The 27935-nt window shown below is 51.0% G+C and overlaps 1 protein-coding gene across 4 annotated transcripts; it reads right to left on the minus strand.

The window, feature by feature from the left end:
* Positions 1–457: 457 nt before the first annotated feature.
* Positions 458–27893, minus strand: GLIPR2 (GLI pathogenesis related 2). 4 transcript variants are annotated; one of them, XM_063788603.1, is made up of 8 exons: positions 27733–27893; positions 22229–22474; positions 19280–19414; positions 18128–18215; positions 16448–16556; positions 15694–15797; positions 13397–13474; positions 458–2003 (listed from the first exon to the last, which is right to left on the minus strand). In XM_063788603.1, exons 3-8 carry the CDS (start codon positions 19379–19381, stop codon positions 1843–1845), a joined length of 642 nt encoding a protein of 213 aa, XP_063644673.1. In that variant the 5' UTR covers positions 19382–19414; positions 22229–22474; positions 27733–27893; the 3' UTR covers positions 458–1842. The 4 variants fall into 4 exon arrangements, with proteins under 4 accessions (XP_063644673.1, XP_063644672.1, XP_016816350.1 ...); XM_063788602.1 differs by having other exon boundaries at positions 19280–22474; positions 27733–27849; XM_016960861.3 differs by lacking the exons at positions 18128–18215; positions 19280–19414; positions 22229–22474; positions 27733–27893 and adding an exon at positions 27525–27655.
* Positions 27894–27935: the final 42 nt, after the last annotated feature.

The following is a 27935-nucleotide window of genomic DNA, read 5'->3' on the forward strand; positions in this document are numbered from 1 at the left end:
AAGATATACAGATTTGGGCTGGAGCTAGAAGACTCAGGAACATTCAAGAATATTCTCAGCATCTCCTCCTCTTTTGTACCTCCAATAACTGGCTTCTTCGCTTCTATGTATTTCCTATTCATAACTTGGCTTGCAAGTAGCTTTGGTTTGCCATGGCCCTAATTCCAATTTATGGCATCCTTATTTTTTTCAGTTCCACTGGTAAATTCTCTCCATAATTCTTAGCTGAAATTCCCAGTCCATGGCCAGCCTGGTGATTGGCTGCCATTGGATCCAGTGTCCACTCTAGTCCAATCAGCTCTGTGCTGGTGGGTCAGATGGCTTAAAACTTGGCCACTTAAGCAACACAGTCCACGGGGAATGGGTTGCAGGTATTCTGGGGTTAATCGAGAGAGGGATTCAGAGTCACGGATTGTCTCAGCCACCGAGAATGAGGTATGAATCACATTGGAGGAGGTTATTACACAAAGAAAAAGATTTTATTGTCTTCTTAGTCAATATCCCTGGTGAAATTAGAGGCATAGCTTGAGACTGGTGACAGTGCAACACAGACCTTCAGGAGCTGCTTTGAGGACTGGCCTGCCCAGATGCCTGCTGTTAAGCCAGCAGCCCCCTCACTCCGGCCCCTGCCATCTTGACAGATGGAGCTGCCATGGTTTCAGGGACACTCAGCAGGGCATCTGGGTTGGTCCCTCCCACATGGACCTTGTAAAGTTGCTATTCAGGGGAACCTGGTATCGTTTCAGGCAAAACACAGAACCATATTAGCATTTCTAAGCCCCCTGCCCAGGCCGTCTCCCTGGAACATTTGGGCTTGTCGCACATTCCAGGAGGGAGCAGGAGCACAGCTGCAGCCACAGCTGCCAGGAACAGGCCTGGGCTCCCGCCCTGTGTAGGGGGAGGGCAGAGGCTGAGGGCTTCCTCTGGGGGCCCTGAGTAAGCTCACCCTCACCCCACCTCTCTGACTTCATCCATCCAAGGCCGCTTGGCCAAGAGCCCAGGCAGGGTGAGGGGCTGTCTCCCAGACCAGGCCTGGGCTGCCTAGCAGAGGTGGGGGAGGGGCAGCTTCAGGCCTAGCCCAACTCTCCAGAAACCAGGGGTAGCCTGCTGAGCTCTGAAATGCCAGAAGTTTAAGAAAAGAGGGAAGGGGGCAAGAGGTGGTGGTAGTAGTGGTACTTTGCTATTTAAAGGTAGAAGAATGCAAGGAAGTAAAACTTTTTTTCTCCATTTGTTCTTTGGCGACCCCATTGGAGAATTCCAGGAGGCATGCAGGATGACATCATGTTTTACAACTGAGAAATCTCAGTAATTCTGTAAAATGGAGTCCCTGCCTGCTCCATGTTCCTGATGGAAGCTGCTTTATATTTATGTGCTTAAAGCTGTATTTTATGTCACATTTAAATGAGGGTTTAATAATCTTAATTATCTACCAAAAGTAGATTACGACGCATGAAGATCACATAAAATGAACTTCACTTCTCAGCATCACAAACATTTGGAATACAAAAAGTCCAGGGATGGATATTAGAAGTAAGAAAAGTACAAAAGAGGTTTGCTTAGCAATAACAAAAAATTTAAAAAAAAACGGATCCCCCCTCCCCCCAATCCAAATAATCGTGGTCTAGGTAACCATCGGGGTAAATGCTTCCTTTGCTCACTCCTGTAATAAGAATGAGCGCACACAGAACTGTATGTCCAAGTGTGTGTGCCAGAGATGCTCACATGCATCACACACACAAGCACATACACCCACAGGGACAGACGCACAGCCAGGTTTTGGTGGTTGTAGGCACTTCATATCCATGTTCTTAAGTCTGCCACCTTCCCATTACATTTAACAAGTTACTTCTTTGGCGGCAGGACGTTTTCTTCGAAGAAGCCCTCATTGACAACATTCCCCGCTGGGAAGTATCTGGCCACCACAAAGGAGGACCCGTCACTTGCGGACGCCTTCCCCACGCCCATCTTCTTTGTGTTCTTCCATACCATGGCCGTGAAGTGCCCTGTAGGGGAACGGGCAGAGGGAGAGGGACACGGCTGAATTAGCAGAGCCTGAAGAAGGATGTGGCAGGGGATTGTTGAACCCCTGTACCATCTTGCCAGGCTCAGGTCAGCATGGTCTTCACAGACCCCCTGCAGGGGAAGGAAAGAGAAAACACTCTGACTGCCTGACTTCTTTTTTTTCCCCCAAGATGGAGTCTCGCTCTGTAACCCAGGCTGGAGTGCAGTGGTGTGATCTTGGCTCACTGCAACCTCCACCTCCTGCGTTCGAGTGATTCTCCTGCCTCAGCCTCCCAAGTAGCTGGGACTACAGGTGCATGCCACCACGCCCAGCTAATTATTTTGTATTTTTAGTAGAGATGAGGTTTCACCATGGTCTCGAACTCCTGACCTCAGGCGATCCACCTGCCTCAGTCTCCCAGTGCTGGGATTACAGGCGTGAGCCACTGTGCCTGGCCAGACTGCCTGAATTCTAAAGCAGGTCCTTTCTATCAGCCACACAGACCTTACCCACCTCACCACCTTTCAACAGTCTCCCAGAGATCACGACAAAGCCCAGTGGCCCCAACAATTAGGATGCCACTCTACTGCCTACTGCCTGTGTCTAACCCTGTCCCCAAGCTGTAATCTTGAAGCTCTCCAGTGATCCCCTTTTGTCTTCATCTTACTTGACACCTGAGGAACACTTCCTACTCTTCTCCTTTTCAAGGCACCCCTCCCCCTTTTGGTTTCTAGGATGCCACAGTCTCTTGCCATTCCTCCTGTCTCACTGCCTCCTCTTCCGCCTCCTTGCCCTCACTTATAGATATTGAAGGACCCGCACTTCCCAGGGCTCAATCCTGGGCTCTTTTTTCTTTTTCCTCTAAGCTCTCTTTAGGGAATTTCATCTTTCCCTGGCTCCCAAATTTATTTCTCCAGCTCAAATCTCTGCTCTGTGTTCCAGACATAACTACTGGACATTTCCACATGGATGACTCACAGGCATCTCAGATTTAACCTTTCCAAACCTCACTCCCAGCTTTTGTCCCCCTAGATTTATTCCTCTCCCAGTCCTCCCATCTCCATCAATGGTACCTCCATGCGCACACTGCCGGGGGGAGTCTGCATCCCTCCTCTTCTTCCTTTTCCCCACAACAACCTAGCATTCAGTCTTGAAGAATCCAACTCTAAAATGCATCTCAGGTCCACCCACTCCCAAACCCTTGGTCCCAAATGCAAACTTTTCTCACATGGACCATTGCAATAGCCTCCTGACTGGTTCTATGGCATCCACCTTGGCCCCTCAAAATCATTTTCTTTTTTCTTTTTTTTTGAGACGAGTCTTACCCTGTCACCCAGGCTGGAGTGCAGTGTCATGATCTCAGCTCACTGCAACCCCCACCTCCTTGGTTTAAGTGATCCTCCCACCTCAGCCTCCCAAGTAGCTGGGACTACAGGTGTATGCCACCACGCCCAGCTATTTTTTTTGTATTTTTAGTAGAGACAAGGTTTCACCATGTTGTCCAGGCTGGTGTTGAACTCCTGACCTCAGGTGCTCTGCCCACCTCGGCCTCCCAAACTGTTGAGATTACAGGCATGAGCCTCATTTTCTACTTAGTATTCAGAGTGACCATTCTGAGATATAAATCATATCTATTTACTTCCCTGCTTAACAATCCTTCACTCGCTCCCCAATGCACCTAGAATGAAAGTGAATCCTTTGGTGCAGTGGCCTCCTCTCCATTCCTTGAACACACCAGAGTATGTCCCACCTCAGAGCCCTTGCACATTTTTTTCTTCTGTTTTCCTTCTTTCTTCTTCTCTTTTTTCTTCTCTCCCTCCTTCCCTTCCTCTTCTCTTTTTCTCTTCTCTTCCCTTCTTTCTGACAGGATCTCTGTCACCTAGGCTGGATGGAGTTCAGTGGCATGATCATAGCTTACTTCAGCTTCCACCTCCAGGGCTCAGGAGATCCTCCCACCTCAGCTTCCTGAGTAGCTGGGACCACAGGCACATGCCGCCACTGCCGGATCATTTTTCAAAAAGTATTTGTAAGGCCGGGCGCCGTGCCTCACGCCTGTAATGCCAGCACTTTGAGAGGCCGAGGTGGGCGGATCATCTTAGGTTGGGAGTTGGAGACCAGCCTGACCAACATAGAGAAACCCCATCTCTACTAAAAATACAAAATTAGCCGGGCATGGTGGTGCATGCCTGTAATCCCAGCTAATCGGGAAGGCTGAGGCAGGAGAATTGCCTCGGTTTCCCAAAGTGCTGAGATTACAGGTATGATCCACCATGCCTGGCCAAGACACTCTTCTGATGACCAACAGCTTCTTATCCCTTGGTCTTAGCCTAAATATCATTTGTTCAAAGAAGTTGTTTGCAAACACCCTTTTATTTATTTATTTATTTTTGAGACGGAGTCTCACCATTGCCCAGACTGGAGTACAGTAGTGTGATCTCAGCTCACTGCAGCCTCCACCTCCCATGTTCAAGCAATTCTCCTGCCTCAGCCTCCCAAGTAGCTGGGATTACAGGTGCACGCCACCATGCCCGGCTAATTGTTGTATTTTTAGTAGAGATGGGTTTCACCATACTGGTCAGGCTGGTCTTGAACTCCTGACCTCAGGTGATTCACTCGCCTTGGCCCAGCCAAGTATTGGGATTACAGGTGTGAGCCACCATGCCCAGCCTGTAAACACCCTTTTATTTACCGAACATCTCCCTCCCAAGATATTCTTACCACACCATTTTTTCCCCTATGTACCATTCTTCCCATTTGTGTGATGCATTTGCTTGATTACTTGGTTACTGTTTGGCTCCTTCACCAGGCTATGTGTCCATATGGGCAGAGGCCAAGTTTGTTTTAATCACCAAAATACACCCAGTACCTTGGCATAGCCTGGCACATGAAAAGTGTAAAATAAACGTTTGAAAGAATGAGTGGAACTGATGAATAAAAGTAATATAGAAGATCCATCTTGGACTCCAGTTTTGCCTTCACTAGAAGTGCAGCATTCTATGTTTTGAGCTTTTTGAGACTTTGACACATTACAGCCTCGTTCAAATCCTTCTGCTCTGAGCCAAACATCTCAGTTCCTTTTCAAGCTACTGCTCCACCCTCCAGACACCACTAGGTCTTGCTGAGGCCTCTTAGCATCAGTCTCCCATTTCTCGGGCTTCCTGTCCTTCACTCGCTTGTCCTTTCAAGCTACGAATATAGCTTAGCTTCCAAATCTCCTCCCATTTGGGAGTCAAAGAGTTGATGCTGTAATGCATTCTTTGCTCAACGATCATACATTCTTTTTTTTTTTTTTTGAGACAGAGTCTCTCTCTGTTGTCTAGGCTGGAGTGCAGTGGCGCGATCGTAGCTCACTGCAACCTCTGCCTCCTGTGTTCAAGTGATTCTCATGCCTCAGCCTCCTGAGTAGCTGGGACCACAGGTGAGCACCATCACGCCCAGCTAATTTTTGTATCTTTAGTAGAGATGGGGTTTCGCCATGTTGGTCAGGCTGGTCTCAAACTCCTGACCTCAAGTGATCTGCCTGCCTCAGCCTCCCAAAGTGTTGGGACTACAGGCGTGAGCCACCATGCCTGGCCTAAATTCTTATTTCTTGGGGAGTAGAGGCAGATGTTCATCCCTTCCATCTTTATGGTTTAGCATTTACAGAGATCAATGAGACATTTATTTTCTGTGTCACAGGATAGCATTCATTTGCTAAAGCAACACTGAAGAGATTGTTCCCTCCTAAATATCTGGCTTATGATTGGGCAAGCTATGTGAGGGCACGTGCCACATCTGTTTTATTGATCACCACATACCTAGTGTTTAGCACTGGGCCTGGCACATAGTAGATGCTCAATAAACATTTGATGAGGAAAGGAAGAAACGGAGGGAGGGAGGAGGAAATTAATGATCAGAGTATCTAAGATTCCCATACGGTGGTTAAGAAAGAAAAAGGGCAACCACTTCACACTCAGTAGGATGGTTACTATGAAAAACAGAAACAAAAATAATAGAACATAACAAGTTTTGGCAAGGAAGTGGAGAAACTGGAACTTTTGTGCACTGCTGATGGGAATGTAAAATGGCACAGCTGCTCTGGAAGACAGTATGGCAGTTCCTCAAAAAATTAAACATAGAATTGCAGTGACTCAGCAATTCCACTTCTAGGTATATACCCAAAAGTACTGAAAGCAGGGATTCAGATATTTATACACCCATGCTCCTAGCAGAGAGGTTGAAAGATTGGCCCAAAGTCACATAGCCCAGCCGGGCGCAGTGGCTCACACCTGTAATCCCAGCACTTTGGGAGGTTGAGATGGGTGGATCACTTGAGGTCAGGAGTTCGAGACCACCCTGGCCAATGTGATGAAACCCCGTCTCTACTAAAAATAGAAAAATTAGCCAGGTGTGGTGGCACACGCCTGTAATCCTAGCTACTGGGGAGGCTGAGGAAAGAGAATTGCTTGAACCTGGGAGGCGGAGGTTGCAATGAGCCGAGACTGTGCCATTGCACTCCAGCCTGGGTAACAGAGTGAGACTCCATCTCGAAAAAACAAAAAACAAAAAAAACCCCACAAAGACACACAGCCCAAGTGTCCATCAACAAATGAAAGGATAAGCAAAATGTGGAAGATATATATATATATATATGTATATATGTGTATATATACGTGTGTGTGTGTGTGTTTAACAGATATTATTCAGCTTTAAAAAGAAATTCTGAGGCCGGGCGTAGTGGCTCATGCCTGTAATCCTAGCACTTTGGGAAGCTAAGGCAGGTGGATCACCTGGGGTCAGGAGTTTGAGACTAGCCGGGCCAATGTGGTGAAACCCAGTCTCTACTAAAAATACAACAATTAGCTGGGCATGGTGGTGGGTGCCTGTAACCCCAGCTACTTGGGAGGCTGAGGCAGGAGAGTCGCTTGAACCTGGGAGGTGGAGGTTGCAGTAAGCCAAGACTACACCACTGCACTCCAGCCTGGGCGACAGAATGAGACTCCATCTCAAAAAAATAAAAAATAAAAAAATAAAAATAAAAAAGAGACTGGGTGTGGTGGATCATGCCTGTATTCTCAGCACTTTGAGAGGCCAAGGTGGGCGGATCAAGAGGTCAGGAGTTCGAGACCAGCCTGGCCAACATAGTGAAACCCCATCTCTATTAAAAATACAAAAAAAAAAAAATTAGCTGGGCATGATGGCAGGTGCCTATAATCCCAGCTACTCGGGAGGCTGAAGCAGGAGAATTGCTTGAACCCGGGAGGCAGAGGTTACAGTGAGCCAAGATCACGCCATTGCACTCCAGCCCGGGCAACAGTGTGAGACTCCGTCGCAAATAAAATAAAATAAAATAAAATAAAATAAAATAAAATAAAATAAAAAGGAATTCTGACACGTGCTCTAATATGGGTAAACCTTGAAAACATGATGCTAAGTGAAATAAGACAGACACAAATGGGCAAATATTGTATGATTCCATTTATATGAGGTAGCTAGAATAGTTAAAACCAAAAGTAGAACAATGGTTGGGGTGGGGTGGGGTGGAGATGGTTTCAGGATGAAACTGTTCCACCTCAGATCATCAGGCATTAGATTTTCATAAGGAGCGCGCAACCTAGATCCCTTGCATGAGGAATTCATAATAGGGTTCATGCTCCTATGAGAATCTAACGCCACTGCTGATCTGACAGGAGGTGCAACTCAGGCAGTAATCTTACTCACCCAGGCTCACCTCCTGCTGTGCGGCCCAGTTCTTAACAGGCCATGGGCCCATACAGGTCCACTGCCCAGGAGTTGGGGTCCCCTGGTCTAAGGGGTACTGAGTTTTAATCTGTGAAGATGAAAAGAATTCTAGAGATGGATGGTGGTGATGATTGCATAACAGTGTAAATGTATTTAATCCCACTGAACTATATACCTAAAATGGTTAAAATGGTAAATTTTCAGTTATATGTGCTTTACTACAATTTTTTTTTTTTTTTTTTTTTTTTTAGACATGGCTTCACTCTGTTGTCCAGGCTGGAGTGCCGTGGTGCAATCATGGTTCACTGCAACCTCAACCTCCTTGACTCAAGCCATCCTCCTACCTCAGCCTCCTGTAACCAGGACCACAGGCACGTGCCACTACACCCAGCTAGTTTTTTAATTTTTTGAGATGGAGTCTTGCTCTGTCACCCAGGCTGGAGTGCAGTGGTGCAATCTTGGCTTACTGAAACCTTCGCCTCCCAGATTCAAGCGATTGTTGTGCCTCAGCCTCCCAAGTAGCTGGGATTACAGGCATGCGCCACCATGCCTGGCTAATTTTTGTATTTTTAGTAGAGATAAGATTTCACCATCTTGGCCAGGCTGGTCTCGAACTCCCAACCTCAGGTGATCTGCCCACCTCAGCCTCCCAAAGTGCTGGGATTACAGGCGTGAGCTGCCGTGCCCAGCCTAGTTTTTAAATGTTTTTGTAGAGATGGGGTCTTGCCATATTGTCCAGGCTGGTCTGGAGCTCCTGGATGAAGGGATCCTCTTGCCTTGGCCTCCCAAAGTACTGGAGTTACAGGAATAAGCCACCACACCAAGCCTATTTTACTAAAAACTTAAAAAAAGAAAGTGGGAGAGAGAGGAAGAGACTGGTGTACACACTCTTCTAGTTCTTTAGGGAAGAGACAAAGTCGGTCCTTCCCATTGCATCCTGTGTATGGTAAGGACTGAAATAAATGTTTGTAGATTAAATTCTATTTTTTCTCCTGTAGTTAAACTCCATTTAAAACTTTTTTTTTTGAGACAGTCTCACTCTGTTGCCCAGCCTGGAGTGCAGTGGCACGATCTCATGTCACTGAAACCTCCGCCTCCTGGGTTCAAGTGATTCTCCTGCCTCAGCCTCCTGAGTAGCTGGGATTACAGATGCATGCCACCACATCCAGCTAATTTTTGTATTTTTGGTAAAGACAGGGTTCACCATATTGGCCAGGGTGGTCTCGAACTCCTGACCTCAAGTGATCCAGCCACCTTGGCCTCCCAAAGTGCTGGGATTACAGGCATGAGCCACCACGCCCAGCCATTTAAAACATTTTAAAACTTAGCTATAATTTATTTCTTTGTCTACATTCACAGAGGACTGAAAGTTACTAAATTGTTTATGAAAATAATCAAATATAAACATGAATCCATATAGTTGACATGATACAATTGAAGCAAGAATGAAAAGAAAACAAACCCTAAGTACAATTATGCATATTTGCCACTATCTTTAAACTTGTATTAACTGCTGTTTAATAAACTCTGGTTTCCACCCAGAATAGAGGATAAAGACTGCTTGCCTATTTGCCCTTGGTTCTTAATACGTTTGGGTCACAGCTCCAGGCTCTCGGCAGCCTGGTGTCCCTACTTCTACAGGCCGTTTCCAAAGGCTCAAGTCCTTTCTCACACTAGCCTGCTCTCACAGGAGACCACATGCTTGGGCCATCGACCCTCCCACTCTCTGTCTCCCAGAAAAGGAAGAAGCTGCCATTTATCCACTGGTTGCCAAGAAAATAATTAGACACAAAGTGCACATGAGCAGCACGAGTGCCTGTGGCAGCCTTTTCCAAGCTGATGAGGCTGAGCAATCTTTCTTCTCGCGGGGGAGGTTTCTGTCTGCACAGAGGGAATTAAGCTGTGGGTATTCAGAGATGAATTAAATGACACAACTTCCTTAGCAACCATCAAATACACACTGGTTTCTAACTCTAGTCCACTAGCGAAGATTCCTTTTTCTTTTTCCTAAAGGAATGACATCCTCTTTCCTGCGGTGAATCAAACTCCCTAGAATATATCTTTGAAAAACACACCAAATATGTCACAGTATATCCTCGCAAGGGAATAATGTGCAGAGGTAAGAAAGAATGAGCGAGCACTATTTGTATGCTGTGGCACAATCTCTGACAAGCATAAAACAGGTCATACGCTCTGACACCAGCGTGCGGAAAAGGGAAAAAAGAACGTCTATACACACATGCTGGTGTAAGCACAGGATAACTCCAGAATGATTCACAGGAAATTGGTATCTCTGGTTGTCTCTTGGGCAGGAAAGTGCTAGGGGTCAGGGCTGGAAAGAAAACTTTTCACCTTCGATAGCTCTCAGTGTTCATATCATATAAAAATATTATTCATCAGGAGGCTAAGGTGGGAGAATCGCGTGAACCTGGAAGGTGGAGGTTGCAGTGAGCTGAGATTGTGCCACTGCACTCAGCCGGGGCAACGGAGTGAGACTCGGTCTCAAAGGGGGGGAACATATATATATATATAAAATATATTATATGATAAGACATTATTTCTCTTCACTCAGCACACAGTGGTGACTGACCAGCATCCTTCATCACAAGATGCTGGCCTGGCCTGGGTGGGGCTGGGGGTGGGGATGGATTATAGGGTATTTCTTTCTATTTTTTTTTTGTTTGTTTGTTTGTTTTGGAGACAGTCTCACTCCTCTGTCACCCAGGCTGGAGTGCAGTGGCGAGATCTTGGCTCACCACAACCTCCGCCTCCAGGGTTCAAGCAGTTCTTGTGGCTTAGCATCCCGAGCAGCTGAGATTACAGACACGCATCACCACACCCGGCTAATTTTTGTATTTTTAGTAGAGACGGGGTTTCACCATGTTGGCCAGGCTGATCTTGAACTCCTGACCTCAAGTGATCTGCTTGCCTCGGCTTCACAAAGTACAGGGATTACAGGTGTGAGCCACCGCACCTGGCCAAAGGGTATTTCAAAGGCTCTTTCACCTACAACAAGGACTCAGGTCAGGGAATCCATGAACAGAGATGCAGCAAGGAGGAGTTGCAGACAGGGTCTGGGGGAGGCTGAGGCAGGATGGGCATGAAGATCTTTAAGGGTCCTGCAAGCCCCCATTATGACACCACCCAAAATCTCACTCCTGTCTTAGGATCAGGCTCTGGCTGCCCCCAGGCACTGCCTGTTGGTATCTGGAACAGCACAAGGGCTGGCCGCTCTGGGATTTTCCTCTTTAGGGGTGGGGACAGTAGGGCAATGAGTGAAACGAGTAGTCAGTGATCATGGAAAGTTGGGCTCTGACTCTTGTGAGATTCCTGTTTTGGAGTGGGAGTGCTGGAAAAAGCATCAGATCAGGGACGGAAGGCATGAGAAAGGCTGCTTCCCTTTTCTAGGCCTCAGTTTCTTCCTCTTCAAAATGGGTAGAATAAAGCCCTACTTTCTTTTTTTTTTTTTTTTTTTTTTTGAGACAGAGTCTTGCCCTTGTTGCCCAGGCTGGAGTGGGCGATCTCCGCTCACGGCAACCTCTGCCTCCCAGGTTCAAGTGATTCTCCTGCCTCAGCCTCCTGAGTAGCTGGGATTACAGACACCTGTCACCACACCTGGCTTTTTTTTTTTTTTGCATTTTCAGTAGAGACAGGATTTCACCATGTTGGCCAGGCCTGTCTTGCTCTTGACCTCAAGTGATTTGCCTGCCTTGGCCTCCCAAAGTTTTGAGATGACAGGCATGAGCTACTGCGCCTGGCCAAACCCTACTTTCAAATGGTATCCTGATGCTTACGTGGCAGTGGAGGCACCTTTTTTTTTTTTTTTTTTTTTTTTTTTTGAGACAGAGTTTTGCTCTTATCGCCCAGGCTGGAGTGCAAAGGCATGATCTTGGCTCACTGCAACCTCCACCTCCTGGATTCAAGTGATTCTCCTGCCTCAGCCTCCCGAGTAGCTGGGATTACAGGCATGCACCACCATGCCCAGCTAATTTTTGTATTTTTAGTAGAGACGGGGTTTCACCATGTTGGCCAGGCTAATCTTGAACTCCTGACCTCAGGTGATCCACCCGCCTTGGCCTCCCAAAGTGCTAGGATTACAGATGTAAGCCACCGCATCCAGCCCATGGAGGCACTTTCTAATTACCACGTGGTGCGCACACACACACACGCAGAGTGCTAGTTAATAACTTGCTTGGACACATGTCCGATTGCTGAAGAATCTTGCTCTTGGGAAAAGCAAATCCAGAAGCTATGAAATAAGAAGTCTTCTGGACACCATCTCTATTAAAAGAAGACAAGGTCCTGCCTACACATCCTTAATCAATAGCAGGAGCTTGTTACTGCTCCCTCTCCACACCCTTAGGTACCCTTGCCCCAGAATCACCTATTCACACTCAAAGCCCTGCCAGCCCGGCCTGGAGTCCTGCAGGGGTTAGTGGAGAGGAGGAATGCCTCAGCAGATGCTTCTGCCTCTGCCCCAGAGTCCCAGGAACAATGCAATGCAACATGGTTGCAGAAACCCCCACCCAGAAGGGCGGGCAGCAAACCACAGGAAACGGTGACTGGCGCTGAGAACGTGTCACTTCCTGCTTCTGGAGCACCCCTCTAGAGGGTGGAAGGCCGCAAGGCTCTACTTGTGGGTGGAACAGGTGGGGTAGGAGGAACGAGGTGGGCAGAGAGTCCCTTTTTCTGTTTTCCTGGCGCCTTCTGGTCAGAGAAACTCCCACCCACTTCTAACACCATCCTGGGCCCCAGACGCCTCAGTCGGTTTTGAGGAAAGACAAGGAGCCTGGTGAGCCCAGCAAAAGGCAGGGGGAGTCCAGGGCACAGGGCGGCTGCCCAGAGGGACCCCGGGGCACAGGGCGGCCACCCAGAGGGACCCCGGGGCACAGGGCGGCCACCCGGAACTTTCGTCAAGGGAAGCCTTTGAGAAGGGAACATGGACCCACAGAAGGTTCCTCCCTGCACTTGAGTCACCAGCTCTCAGGATATCCCTTAGAAGCCACCTTCTCCCTCTCCCCTGGGAAGAGGGGACAGGAATTGACTCAAGTCCACACAGCAAAGGGTGCCAGAGCTAAGACTAGATCCAGGTTCTCTGCACCCCAAGCTCCTGAACTGCAAACTAGTGCAGAAAGGGGAAGGGAGAAAGCCAGGGAGGCCGCAAGGGTGGGGAAGGGTGTGGGGTGTGGAAGGAGGAGTGCCAGCAGCTTGAGGCTTCTCCTGATGGCCCCAGGGAGCCATGGCAGTTGAATCAGGAGAGCACCAGGGGCAGGGACAATTTTAGAAGTATTGAGGCTGCTGGAGAGCAGGATGGATTGCAGAAAACAAGACTAGACACAGGGTGACCAGTTCAGGAATGAAGCTCCAAGCAGCTTTGGAAATCCAGTCTCCTATGACACACTTCATGAATGGGAAGAGCTCTGAGCTGGTGGGGTAGGATTCAGCAGCTGATGGCTCTCAGAGGGAGCAGAGCATGTAGCATGGGGAAGCTGGGGATGTAATGCGGAAAGGAGAGCTTTGGTCTGTGGTCAAGGTCAAGCCAGAGAAATATGGAAGAGATTAAACAGGAAGGAAAGGATTGATTTTTTTAGAGGGCTAGTTCCTCCCTGAAGTCAGACACCCAACCTGCATTGCTGCCCAGGGCCAGGCCACTGGTGAGACCCTGCCACTCACCAGTCCCCGAGGTGAAGCCAGGCTGCTGGAAGTTATAGTTCTTGATTTCACTGTACCATCTATCAGCCACCTCCTTTCCTGTGTGGAAATGACATTGTTCTAAAACTCAGCCACAAAATCCACCCACTCCCTATTCCCTGCATTTTCTCCCATCAGCCCCAAGCCACCAATGCGGCAATTAGACATCTGAGAAAGCCCCAGTCAGCTGACGCATCCTGGACGCTGCTTTGCAGACTCAGGGACTCTTGCCCATGAGCATGGCCAGGCTGAAGAGTGGGTCTTCTGTGGGGCTGGGAAGAGCACTGGCCTGGGGTCAGGGAATCTGCACCTATCCCCCCTCACCCATACACACTGACTTGCTGTGTAATCCTGGGCAAAGCCTTCCCTCTCTGGGCCTCTGTACAATGAAAAGGTTGAATGCAATGTACTGCAAGGGCCTTCTGATGATGCTCCGAGTTTCTAGGAGACTATACTGTCATCTCACCCCATTTGCAGCTCTTGAAACATCCATATTTGGAAAGACAATCAGGCTGGTAAGCCATGGATCTCCACTGTGGGCAGGAGGGACCTCACCTGGGGCATCCACTGTCCCCACAGGTGTTGATATGGGCAGGCGTTTCCCTGGGAGCTGCTGCTCTCCGGGCCAGAGCCAGGAGCGGGGACCTCAGAGCAGTCAGTCTCAAATGTGTGCAAGAATCTTGTTACTGGGCAGATTCTGATTCAGTAGGTCTACAGAGGGACCTAGGATTCTGCATTTCTGCTCCCAGATGCTACTGCTGATCCATGTTCCACACATCAGCCTCGCCTGGAGAGCATTTAACAAATACTAATGCCTGGGTCCTTCCTCAGACCAACTGTGTCTGTCTCTGGAAGAGACTCAGGCATTTTTTGTTTGTTTGTTTGGTTTGTTTTGTTTTCTGAGACGGAGTTTCGCTCTTGTCGCCCAAGCTGCAGTGCGATGGCGCGATCTCAGCTCATGGCAACCTCCGCCTCCCAGGTTCAAGCGATTCTCCTGCCTCAGCCTCCCGAGTAGCTGGGATCACAGGCATGTGCCACCATGCCTGGCTAATTTTTCTATTTTTAGTACAGATGGGGTTTCTCCATGTTGGTCATGCTGGTCTCAAACTCCTGACCTCAGGTGATCCACTCACCTCGGCCTCCCAAAGTGCTGGGATTGCAGGCGTGAGCCACTGTGCCCAGCCTGGTATTTTTTTAAAGCTCCACAATAGATTCCAATGTGCGACCAGAGTAGGGAAGCACTGTCTCAGAGACCACCTACCCAACCCCCTCTCTGTAGAGATGGGAAACTGGGGGCAGAGGAGGGAGGGACCTGCTCAAGGCTCCCGAGAGAGGCTGTGCGAGGCTGGAATGGACCATGTCTCCTGAACCTATGCCCTTCTCCCGGGGCCCATCGAGGGCCACAGCCTGGACTTGGGAAGGAGCCTGCAGGGTGAGGGCAAGGCCTTGGAGGGAGGGGTGGGTAGGGGGTTCCCCAGGAGTTCACACATGCCTCCCAGTGGGGGTGCCAAGGACCACGTTGCACAGGAGCCCTGGCTTAGGCTGTGCTGGGGAAACCAAGAGGATTCGGGGGATCTCCCAGGAATGTGAGGCTGGGGAGGGAGTGAGTCATTCTCCCACTGGTGTTTGGAGAAAGCTTCAGAGATCCAGACAGCTCTCCAATATTCTTCCTAAAAAGCCACATCAGGGCTGTCAGGGCCAGAGGGCCAGGAAGCTCAAGAATGTCTGGGCAGCGTGGTGGGATCATTCCAGATTGAGACCTTGCATGGAGACATTGTCTTTTCCATTATTTTTTTTTTTTCCAAAATGGAAAAAGCTCTATTGCTTTTCTCCTATTATAAAAGTAATACACCAGCACTACTGGTAGTGTATCACCAGTACGGTAAGAAAGTAACATTTCTCGGGAAGAAAATAACATTTCTCAGTAGCTGGGGATGCTCTGGTGGACACAGAATCAGGCTGAGATGCTGTACAAAAGCGGTCTGTCTCCCCAGCCCCCACTCCTCGGCCTGGGAGCTTCTCCGAAAGTGGGGGCCTGGTCAGTCTGACTCATCTCTGTGTCCCTGGCACCCAGCACAGGCCTGGCACTGAGCCAGCCATCAGAGACCTTGTGGTGAACTGAAGTCAGCCTGGGAGCAGATTCAGAGAGCTCTGGTTTTTCTTTCCTTTCCTGGGCCTGTGGCTACACCACGAGGGTGCTGGGGCCAGGAGGCATTTCAGGAGGACTTGTCCTTCTTCCAGCTCCCGCAGAGAGGAGAGGAGCTGAAAATGCGACCCACCTGTCTGATCATAGGATGCCCATGCAAGGTTCTCCCCACACTGGCCACGGCTGGACTCCGGGCTGTGCTTCAGGATCCTCGTGCTGGCCAGGGCCTCAGAATACCTGCAGAGTTCACAGCGCCTCCTCAGAGCAGGTGCAGTTCAGGGAACCCCCAAAGTATGTGCTCCAAGCTAGTGTGGCTGAGCTTCCTTCCCTGCCCCGGGCTCACAGAGGAGCACCACTCTTGCATGATTTCTGAGCCTCCCAGCAGTCCCATTCCACAGAGGAACAAGTCGAGGCTCAGGGGAACTAAAAGGACCTGCCCAGGTGAGTGAGAGAGTGGTTATTCAAGTGTGGTTATATCTGATCCCAAAACCCGGTCCCCAAAACCATGCAGGGCCCCCCAACGTTTTTTTTTTTGAGATGTTGTCTCACTCTGTCACCCAGGCTGGAGTGCAGTGGCGCAATCTTGGTTCACTGCAACCTCCACCTCCCGGGTTCAAGCAATTCTCCTGCCTCAGCCTCTCGAGTAGCTGGGACTACAGGCCCATGCCACCACACATGGCTAATTTTTGTATTTTTAGTGGAGACAAGGTTTCACCATATTGGCCAGGCCAGTCTTGAACTCCTGACCTCAGGTGATCCGCCCGCCTTGGCCTCTGAAAGTGCTGAAATTACAGGTGTGAGCCATCGTGCCTGGCCACAGAGCCCCTTTGTGACTGCAGTAGCAGCACATGAAGGGCCAAGTTACCCGGATGTGCTAGGGGACTCACTGTTGAGCCTCCCGGTTGAGCTTCTTGCAGAGCTTCAGTGGGGGGACGCCGTGCTTCTGCCGGTACTCATTGTGGGCCTTCAGGACCTCATTATGAAACTGTTTGGAAGCTGGAATGATTGCAAAATGGAGAATGGCTCAGTGCAGAGAAAACACTCATCAAAAGTATAATGGCATGCTGAAAGCAACACCCAGCTCAAACCTTAGGCCATGTGGACAGGCTGCTGCTCCCCTCCAACACCTGGCACCCCAGCCAAGTGGCCCTGCTCCACGCCACTGCTCACCCTACCTGGCATCGCGCTCCACATCTCTGCACATCTAAAGCCCGTGGATCATGTGGGGCCTTATGGGCCCTGTTAGGCATTTGGGTCTTTATCCAAGGCAATGGGAAGCCACTGAAAGGGAGCAGGGCAGTGAGCTCCATGTGTTTCTCAAAGACCTTGCTGGCTGCTGAGTGAAGGATGCACAGAAACACAGAGCAGATTTGGGGACCTGGACAGTCAGCAATAGGACTTTGGAAGTAAAATATCTGAAGGAGACCGGGTATCTCAGGCTGGACCTAGGGAGAGCAGAGGGGTCTGGAATGGGCCAGAGCTGGGAGTCCAGAAAGAGGCCTCCTGGCTGGGGAGGAGGGCACCTATGCTGGGTGGGTGTAGCCAAGGAGACAGAGAGACAGACAAAGAGACGAGGGAAGGACAGCCCCGGGGAAGCAGAGTGTGAGGGCGAGTTTTAGGTGCTGACTTGACTGAATTAAGGAATACCTCGAGAATTGGTAAAGCATTATTTTGGGGTGTGTCTGTGAGGGTGTTTCCAGAGGAGACTGGTGTGTGAGTCTGAGTGGGGAAGATCTACTCTCAACGTGGGTGGGTGCCATCTAATCAGACAACCTGGGGACCCACACAGAAACCTACTGCAGGGGCAGAGCCACTGCAGAGTCCCCACTAGGACAGTGCCTAATGGAGCTGTAGAAGTGCAGCCGCCCCAAGACCCCAGAACTGTGGAGCTACCAGCATGTAACGCCCGCCTGGGAAGGCTGCAAGCACGAGGCTTCCACCCGAGAGAGAGGAAGCCGGACAGCCCTAAGCCATGGGGGTGGGGCTGCCTGAGGCCCTGGGGTCCAACTCCCACTCAGCATGCCCAGGAGGCAGGAGAGGGAATCAAAGAGGATTATTCTCCAGCCTTAAGATTGAATGTTTTCCCTACTGGGTTGTGCACTTACTTGGGACTGGTTACTTTCTTTCCTACTTCTCCCTTTTGGAATGAGAGTATCTATCCTATGCCTGTCCCACCAATGTATTTTGGAGTAGATAACTTCTTTTGATTTCACAGGCTCACAGCTGAAGGAATAGGTCTCTGGGGGAATTGTGCCTTGACTCTCACCTGTATCTAATTTAGATGAGACTTTGGACTTTGAGTTGGTGCTGGAACAAGTTAAGACTTGGGGCTATTGGGATGGAGTGAATATATTTTGTAAGTGGGGAAGACATGAGTTTTGGGGAGCCAGGGGCAGAATGCTTTGGTTTGAATGTCCCCTCCAAAACTCATGCTAAAATTTAATTGTCAATGTAACCATGCGGAGGAGTGAGATTTTTAAGAGGTGATTAGAGGGCATTATCACAGGACTGGGCTCCTGGTAAAAGTATGAGTTTGGGCTGATCTTCTCCCTGTCTTGAGTGCTTACTTGCCCTTCTGCTCTTCCATGGGATAATGCAGCACGAGGGCCTCGCCAGATGCCAATGCCATGCTCTTGGACTTCCCAGCCTCCAGAACTGTGAGCCAAATAAACTGTTTTTTAATAAATTACCCAGTGTAATTTATAGCAGCAGAAAATGGACTAAGATGCAGAATAGGAGAAGAGTGTAGCAAAGAAAGTGGAGTTGGTGGGAGGGTGAGTGGTATGATCAGCAGGCCCAGGGCTGCAGTGGGGGAAAAGGTGAAGCCCATGCCCAATTAGGTCATGATCTCAGAAAGGGCAAAGTCAAGGAGGCTGTGGTTAGGGAGAGAATAAGTAGGTGAAGCCAAAAGCAAGCAAGATCAATAGTGAACAGAAGCCATACCAATTTGGATCTGAAATGATCCCCATCCATCCATCCATCCAACATCCTCGAACCATCCATCCATCCAATATCTTCCATTCATCTATCCATCCACCATTCATCCAACATCATCTATCCATCCATCCAACATCCTCCCTCCATCTACCCACCCATCCACCTAATATCTTCCATACATCTATCCATGCAACATTGTCATCCATCTAACATTACTCATCCATCCAGCATCATTCATCCATACATCTACCATTCATCCAAGGTCCATCCATCTATCCTCCATTTAACTGTTCATCTGCTCTCTGAGTGCTTCCCCTGTGCCATGTCCCATATTGTGTGCTAAGGGTCCAGAGACAAGTCAGCCATGTGTTGCTCTCAAAGAGCTCCCATACGGAAGGGAGGCAGCCTTGTAAACAGACACTAGCCATGTGATAGGTGCCAAGATGCAGGTAAGCACAGGTGCAAAAGGAACTTGGAGATTAACCTAACATGGGATCAGGAAGGAGGCAACTCCCAATATGAGGCCCCAGAAATATCTGAACAGGGGCTAGCCAGCCAGGCTATGATGAAGACACTGAGCACCATACTCAGGAATCTGGGAGTTCCTTTCTCTGGAAATGGGGGTGAGTTGGATGAGTTCTGAGTGAGGGCCACAGAGGGCCCTTATGCTGAATTGGTCCCATCAGGCCACAGGCTTGTCCCTCAAAGACTGGCTGTGGGTAGTGGCAGGAAGGGTGTGAACCATAAAGGAAGTGCCACTCTCTTCCTCTGCCCCAGCTCACCTTCACCGGTGCCTTTCTTCTACTCTGCTGCCTTTCACCCGAGACTGAGGAGATGATGCAACAGGGAGTCCTAGTCCCTTTTCTCATAGCCAGATCTCCCATGTCTCCTGGGCCAAGTCAAATCCCATGGAATTTCTGAGGAGACGTGAGGGAAAGAAGACCCAGGGCTTGCCTTCGGGGGGGTTGGGGGCTGCAGACCCAGGAGCTACAGACCCAGAAGGTGAAGGTAACTGCAGGTCACACCTGCATGGTGGAGCTGTCCGTGGGCCTTCTGAGAAGGAGGAAGTAGACGCTTAGACAAAGAGTACGTGGAGCAAGCTCTAGAACTTGGGCTCAGTGAGGCTGTCCAGTGAGGTCCAGTCAGAGTAATGTGGGCAGGGCAGGGATATGGGGGCTCTGAACCCCAGGATTTGTGAGGTTTTGGTTGACAGGCAGAGGTGGGGAGACATGGAGGTGGAAACTGATCATGGGGACAGGCATTAAGGCAGAGGGCAGAGCTACAACCTGAAGTATCGGGACTTCCTGGCCAACAGACGGACCAAGCCCTTGTCAATAGGAAAAACAAAGATTTCAGGTCTACAGTGGAGAGGAGAAAAGGCAGAGGTGTTGTTTAACATGTATAGAGTTTCAGTTTTGCAACATGAAAAAGTTGTGGAGCTCTGTTGCATAGCAATGTAAATATACTTAACACTACAGAACTGTACACTTAAAAATGGTTAAGATAATACATTTTATGCTATGCATTTTTACCATGATAAACAAAAAGATTTCAGGGTTAGCATGTTAATGTGGTATTTGGGATAAGGAGTCAGAGAGGCTTTTAAAGAATATCTCACAGGGAAATGCCAGGGGCCATAGCAACTCATGGGACCCAGATGGGGGTCTCGTTGACCAGTTTAAGAAGGGTCAGCTGGGTTGCATGGCCTCCAGGAACCCATGGGTTCTTGGGCCATGGGCTGCTTCCCCCAGCCTGGTCCCTGCTTTGTGCAAGAGGCAGTGGTGATTTGAGGTGTGTTGAGGCTGGAAGAGGGGTCTGATGAGGAATTGGTACAAGGATGGGCGATGTTCAGCCTGGAGAGGATCAGCCTCTGGAAGACACGGTGGAGGCCTCTGATGAATTCTGGGGCCCCAGAGGGGAAAGCTGGGGCCAGTGGGTAGAAAGGCAGGATGACAGATTTCAGCTCAGCCTAAGAAAGATCTTTCCTAGTCAAAGCTTTCTGGTGACCAAAAGGAGCTACCTCACAAGGTAGTGAGCTCTCTACCACCGAAGGAATTCAGGCAGGTGAGTCCCTCTTGGAGGGACTCAGGCCTGAGTCAGAGGACCTTCAAGTCCCTTCCAATCCTGAGATCCCATAAGGTCCTGCTGGGGTAGGAGTGAGAGGAGACAAGATGAACAACTGACCCAAGACGTGCAGGAGTTTCCCAAACAAGCTTCTCTCAGGAGACGCTGATCAGAACGAGTGTGAGTGTGCAGGAAAGGGCCCGTATAGGTGACACCGCAAAGGTGACGGGGGTCCCCATCTGAGTGGCAGGGTTGTCCAGGCCCATCCTAAAGTCCCTTCTAGCTCCCATGTCCCAGACAGGCCACGGTGGGTCTCGTGGAACACCACGGGAGATGCATGAGGCTGAGTGGCACGTGCAGTGGTGACCACAAATGCGTCAGGAAAGGAGGACTCCCTGGAGGAGGTGTTCCTGGCTCAGGAAGCATGAATGGAGGAGGCAACAGCACAGAAAGAGCCAGGATGAAGGGACCACGTGTATCCTGGGGCTCTGAAGAGGAGGGGGAGACAGAGGAGTAGGTGGCTTGCTAAGGGGAAGCCAGTTTAAAGGCAGCCTGAGTGCTGGAGTCAGTTTGCACTGAATCCCATAGTGCTGGAGGCCCTCAAGTCTCCTCGGCAGAGAGGGACGTAAAAGGCCGCTAAAAACTAGGTCACTGCACTCCCAGAATATGGGAAGTAAAAAGAAACAAAAGTGAAAGTTCCTGTGTCCAAGCAAAGCTCAATGCCCAGAAGCTGCAGCTAGGCACTGTGTCCGCCAACGCCAGGCTCCTGAGCCAGGGTTCTCTGGAAGGGGCCAGGAGGTCTTTCTGGTAATCGGTGGTCGGGGAGTCCTCTCTCCCCACTCCTGGCTGGGAGGCATAAGGGCCCCACAACCACACCTTGGGCAGCCCCAGGAGTCCCCTCCCACCAGGCAGCCAGTCCTAGCCCAGGTGGCTCCTCTGAGAGGGCCTGCCCCAGGGAGGCAAAGTTATCAGTAGCTGCCACACCTAGCAAGAAGCACACCCTACCCTCACCGAGAAAAACCCAAGAATGCAGATAAAGAGGAGGAAGAAAAAGTCAAAGAAAAGTCGTCCATCTCCCAGTTAGGCAGGGAGAGCCCTCCCAGCCACCCTACGATGGGGGAAGGGCAGGGATGACGTCCTTATTTTGTAGGAGGGTAAACTGAGGCTGGAAAGTCCACACGGCCTCAGAGTGCCAACCCTGAGGAATGAGGAAGACGCAGGCTCACCCATCCCGGGCCTGCTTTCTCCTGCTCTGGCCATGTGCTGGGCCTACGCATGATCTTATTTCTCGCCATCTTCTGTGGGAGCTGCCATGACCTTACCCATGTTTTTTCTTTTTGAATTAGGAAACTGAGGCTTGAGAAGGGAAGTTACCTGCCCAAATTCCCACAACTAGTCCAGATCCTATGCAAAGCCCTGTCCTAAGCCCCCACCCCTCTTCAGGGGCACAGGCGACAAAGGGAATGATGGAAAGAGACAGCGGGTGACTGAGGAGGCCTGGAAGGGGGATCAGGCTCGAGGACAGCTGAGGAAAGCAGTAGAAGAAAATAGACAGGGGTGGCAGCTGACTTCAGATCTCTGAAGTGAACAAAGGAGAGGAAGGAAGAGAAGAGAAGAACGAAGGCTTCTCAAGAGCCTCCTCTGTGCCAAGCCCTTTTCCAGCATACCTGGCTGAGGGACCCCAGGGGGATATCAGGGACTGCAGAGTGCAGGTTACCAGGGGGCCAGACTTGGGACTTAAAATAAAGGTCAGAGCTGCTAAAAGCCCTGGGCCTGGCTCCCCAGGGCTGAGGGAAGGGGCTGGGCTGTCTCTGCTGGGGTGGAGGGTAGAGGTGTCCTAGGTGGGGCTACACTGGGTTCTCGAAGTTCCTTCTGGAGGCCAGGCCTCTACCGCTGGAGGCTCTGTAGAGATTCTGAGGAGGACAAAAAAAAAAAAAAAAAATTAGCCATGCGTGGTGACCCACGCCTGTGGTCCCAGCTACTCGGGAGACTGAGATGGGAGGATCGCTTGAGCCCAGGAGATCGAGGCTGCAGTGAGCCATGATCGCACCACTGCACTCCAGCCTGCGTGACAGAGCAAGACCTTGACTCAAAAGAAAAAGAAAAAAAAGATTCTGAGGAGGTCTATGCCCCTCCTCTACCATTTAAACTTTTGGCTGAGACAGGCTCTTCCCTCAGCATCTTCCTCCTCTCCTGAGGCCTCCCTGAGCCCAGCCTGACTCACTCTGCCCTCTCCAGGCTCCTCATGAAAGAGCCAGTGACTGTCAGGGCCCAGGGCAGGAATTGTGAACAGGCCCCCCTGCCCCCTTGGCAAAAGGCTGGAAAGCAGCCCGGTTCTGCCTTCGGGGCAAAGCTGGTTTTGCTTGTTTATCAGGAAGAAAGAATAAAAAGTTGGCAGTTTAAGAAACAAAAAAAAAAGAATGAATTTCAGCTGGGTAACTCCTGCTCTTTAAGCCGGATCCGGGAATTTCAACAGCCAAATCCCCGCACTGCCTTTTACTGGCCATGCGATCTTGGACACGTTGCTTCAACACTCTGTACCTCCTTTCCCCATACATAAAATGAGAACAGCAGTATCTACCTCACAAGGCTGCAGTGAGAGTTAAATGAATTAATCTATGTAAATGCTTTCGAACTGTTCTGGAATATAATGAACAGGTATTAAATGCCAACTGTAATGATTATTATTACCATCGGACAGGGACAGAAACCTTTTGGGCTTTGGCTTTAGAAGAACCTGTTCCTGCTCCTTCCGGGTCAGGTCCCCTCCTGCCCTGCCTTTACATTGACGTTTGATGGCCTTTTTCAGTCCCTCTGAGCTTGGATATTTGCTAAGTGAATGAGTGAGTGAACAAATGAATGAGGTTCTCACTCCAGCACAGCGAAGGCGGGACAGGATTCCTCTCTTCATTACAGAGGAGGAAACTGGGGCATTTGGATGGTGGGGGGCATGCGCATTGTCCAAGACCACACAGAGCCCACATTAGAGCCGGGTGTAAGAATGCCCCTCCCTTTACCCCCTCCCCTGCTCCAAATCTCCCACACTTTCCACTTTACGAATTGCTTCCTCTTTTCCAAATGGCAAGAATGATGTCTATGACGAGTTGCTCAATTGCTTACGGGAACAAGGCACCCCCTCCCCCCAAGCATCAGCCTCCCCTAGGCTGTCCCTCTCCATAGACAGTGGTTGTAATTGAAGGGGAGGCAGCCATTTTCCAGCCCTGCCTGCCTACTGTCACTCAGGCACATCCCTACCCCTCTGGGCCCCAGGTTTCCCATCTGTGTGTGAAGGAAGGATGACATCTGTGGTTTTCATAATATCTTCAAAGCAGGGAAACCCTTCCTTTGAAGGAAACCTTCAATAAAAGCAACAGATGAAAATGAAACTGCTGGGGTTGGCCTGGCCCACACAGCTTCTCCCTGCAGAGGCCTGAGGGTCCCACTCAGTAGAAAACTCCTGGGCTCGTTGGTCCCTAAAGGCCTCTCTGCTCTGATTTCCTCTGGTGCTAGGTGGATGGAGGGACACTAATATTCTTAGAGCTGATGAGAGGGTGTGTGGAAGTCCCCAGTGGCCTAGAGTTCAGGCTGGCAGGGAGCAGGGTGTCAGGGCAAGTGGTCAGTGTGGGAGAGAGGACAGGACACAGTAGGGGAGTCAGAGAGCTGAGTTCAAATTCATTGGCTTGCTTACCGGTCAGTGTGTGAGCTTGGGCAAGGTACTCAACCTCTGTAAATCTATAGAATGAGTTGATAATAACTGCCTGGCAGTGCTGTCACTAATATGGTAACATAGAAAATACTGAGCTCTTTGCCTGGCATGCAGTTGAAGATTAATCATTGGTGTCACCAGTATTAGGGACAGGAGGCTTCCACTGAGCCCAAGGTCATTGCCTTTCTCTTCCCCACCACACTTGCTGCACACCAAGTCCCAGCAGAGAAACCACAGCTGGGAGCAGGATCTGGGAGTCTTCGATCACTAGGCCAAGCGTCTTCTGGAATTTCAACTGTGCCAGCTGTGTGATGATTTTACAATAATGCCTGTTATGCCAAGCAGCTCTGGGGTGTATCTGAGGTTAAAGATGAAAAAGAGACTGGCTCCTGTGCAGTGAGGAGGAAACTGAGGCCCAGAAGGGGCAGGGACAGATTCCTTATGATGGTCTTTACAGAAGCACACAGAGCCCCTGTGAGTGCCACCTGCCCTATAGACACAGACAGCAGCCCTGGGCTGATGGCCTGGAACTTCAAGGTTGAGCTTGAGTTGAAGGACCACTGGGCACAGGGTCACCCAGAAAAGTCATTTTCTTTTAGGGACCCTAGGAGAGCCAGATATTAATACTATTCTGGGGGCTCTCGGTTTTCCGGTTGGGGTGGGGGAGATAAATTAAATGTACGTGACTATGAGGGAGAAAGGCCTGGGTCAGAATTCTGCAAGGTCCCTGGGTGTGTGTGTGTGTGTTAGGGGTGGAGGTGGCCTCTGACTCAACCAGTTCTAACCTGCTTTCTGCCACTGGCCCCCTCCTCTCCTGAGTGAGAAGTAATCTTCCTCTGAAACCTGCCCAACCCTGCATCTCCAGGCATGGAAGCCATCATCCCATCGTGCAGGCCTCTGACCCTTCCCTCTGCTTCACAATAAGTTGTCACCAAGTCTGCCCAAGGCCACCATCTCACAAATCCATCCCATCCTCCTCTCCAGCCTCCACCCTGCCCTGGATGCCTCTGTCATCTCCTGTTTGTGACTGCGGCAGTCTCCCCCATCCTCCCTCCACCTTCTCTCCATCCATCCGATCTACCCTACACCCTGGCAACGCTCTAGTTACACTGCTTTCAGATCAGTGCCTTTCCATGGCACCCCAGGTTCCATAAGATGAAGTCTAAATTCCCAAGACCCTCTGGGATTTGACCATCTCCTCCAGGAACCCTCATCGGCTCCCACGTGGAGCAGTCTCCTCACCTTGAGCTCCCACCACCCTTCACCAGCACCTGTCTTGTGGTTTGGATCATTTTCCACCTCTTACTCGAGCCAGATAGTGCCTGTCTATCCCCTACATAGCTTTATGTATTCCTTTCACCATCCAAGTGGATGCACGCCCCAGCACTGGGTCCACAGCTTGATACAGAGCGGCTAGACACTGCAAGGGAGGGAAGGAGGAAGGGGCGAACAGACAGAAGAATCGGCACACAGCTGAATATGAGCAGTTCTGGAAAACCGTGCCTTACATAAGATGCCAGAAACAACTGATTAAGGTGTAGCCTAGGCTGGGCGCACCTGTAATCCTAGCACTTTGGGAGGCTGAGGCAGGCAGATCATGAGGTCAGGAGTTCAAGACCAGCCTGACCAACACGGTGAAACCCTGTCTCTACTAAAAATACAAAAGTTAGCTGGGCGTGGTGGCGCACACCTGTAATCCCAGCTACTCAGGAGGCTGAGGCAGGAGAATCACTTGAACCTGGGAGGCGGAGGTTGCAGTGAGCCGAGATCGCACCACTGCACTCCAGCCTGGGCAACAGAACGAGACCACGTCTCAGAAAGAAAGAAAAAAAAAAGTAGCCTAAGGGAATTTGTGGATTTTCTCCTAAATCTACAGAGAAAGGAGTTGATTTCCCAAGCAGATATCTCGAAAGACTCGCTCTCATCTGCCATACTTTTGCTCCATCACCATCTGTCATCCTGTTAACTAAATGGCAACCCATTATATCACCTTTCCATACTGTGAAGAACCCCAGGGCTCATACGGCCACCCTCATTGTACAGACAGGGAGGAACAGAGGGAAGGAGGCTTGCTCAGTATCACACAGCCAGTGATTGGCTGGGCCAGGGCTGAAAGCCAGACCTGCCTCTACAGCCTAGGAAGGCTGGTTAGGACCAAGGCCAGGGAAAGCCACTTGCGCCCAGCGCTGGCATCTCCTGAGTCCACATCTTGGAGGACAGATCCTAGAAGGGACCTAGCCTTACTCATCTGAGGTGGACAATCCGGATGAAGCAGGACTTCTGAATCCTGTTCAACAGCTGTTCTCTAAGAGCCTCCTGTGAGGCAGAAGCAATGCTGAGATAAACACGGCCCCTGGCAGCCAGGGGTGAGGACCCGGTGGGAAGCAGGTCTATGGCTGAACTCTTGTCCCCGGCCCACTACAGGAAGGGCTGCAGCGAGGAAAACACCAGGTTGGGCGCTCCCTCCCGGGGGGAATCACAGATGGGCTCCAGCCCAGGAGCTGAGCCTAGAGGGATGGGGAGATTTTCAGGCTGAGAGTGGGGGTGGTGAAGGCCCGGCAAGGAAACCTAGGGGAAGGGACCTGTGCACCAGCTTCTGGACAGCTCTACTGTAGGGCGGAGGTAAGGGCTGGGGACCCACTCCCAGGGGCCCGAAGGCAGGACTGGAGTGTGTCCTTTCACTCTGAGGACAATGGGAAGGAAGGTGTTAGGGAGCGACAGGAGGAGAGCTGCGCTGCAGAAAGTTCATCCCGACAGTCACAGTAGAGAGGATGGGGTGCCCCAGGAGAAAGGGAGCCAGACCGAGCTTAGCACAGGGGGAGCCCGGCACGGCGCGGGCGCTCAGGAGAGAAGGAACAACAAATGGATGAGGGGGATGCTCAGGGCTGTCCTCGGGACAGCCGAGCGGGGCAAACTGCTTTGCAGCGAGAGCTGTTGTCACACTTTGGTGACTTTTCCAACTCTAACTCTGGCCTCCTGAAACAAAGCAGAAGCCACGCCTTGGAGGGCCGCGGCGCGCCGCCCCTCAGGGTCGGGAAGCCCAACTTGGCGCGATCCCCGGCTCTCCGGCGGGGACCTCCCTCGGGCTCGCCTTCCTCCCGGGTTCCCCGGAAACCGCGCCGGGGCGCTCCGCCCGCGCGCCCTCCACCCGCACCCCGGGCTCCCGCACTCCCCAGGACCTGGCTTGCGGCGGACGAGGGAGACGGCGAGGTCCGGGAGCGCGGGGTTCCGAACCATTCCGCAGCGGGCGGGCTCACCTGACTTGCCCATGGCCGGCTCCGCGCGCTCCTCGCTCCCCGCGGCTGCGCTGCACTGCGCTCCCCCGGCCCAGCGCCGCCCCAGAGCCCAGGACCGGGCTGATGCCGCGGCCCCTCCTCCGGCGCCGCCCGGCCCCCGCCTTATAAGGAGCGACAGCTGAGGGCGGAGGCGCCCGGGGCCACCCCGTGGGCCTCCCGGAGAGCTCACCCCTGGGAAGCAGCGCCGCGACTGCCGAGGGCTCCCCGGATGCGGCCGCGGGGCCCAGGCCTCCCGGACCCCACACCGAGCTGTCCCTTCCCGGGGCGCGTGGGGAAGCCCGCGCCTGCTGGGCCCCGGGTGGCTGCTCTGCGCCGACGCGCGGCGAGGACAGAGGGGCGCGCGGTCGCGGCACGAGGGGCGTTCCGGCCGGC

Source organism: Pan troglodytes, chromosome 11 (assembly GCF_028858775.2).
Source record: "Pan troglodytes isolate AG18354 chromosome 11, NHGRI_mPanTro3-v2.0_pri, whole genome shotgun sequence".
Lineage (NCBI taxonomy): Eukaryota > Metazoa > Chordata > Mammalia > Primates > Hominidae > Pan > Pan troglodytes.

Bases quoted from the DNA above. Each gene is read 5' to 3' on its own strand.
- GLIPR2 (XM_063788603.1), bottom strand. From the start codon at position 19,381: ATGGGAGATCTGGCTATGAGAAAAGGGACTAGGACTCCCTGTTGCATC. The intron at 13,475-15,693 runs GTGGGTCGCATT...ATTTCCACACAG, and splicing joins GGCATCCTATGATCAGACAG to GAAAGGAGGTGGCTGATAGA. The intron at 2,004-13,396 runs GTGAGTGGCAGG...GTTCCCCTACAG, and splicing joins TGGCTTCACCTCGGGGACTG to GGCACTTCACGGCCATGGTA.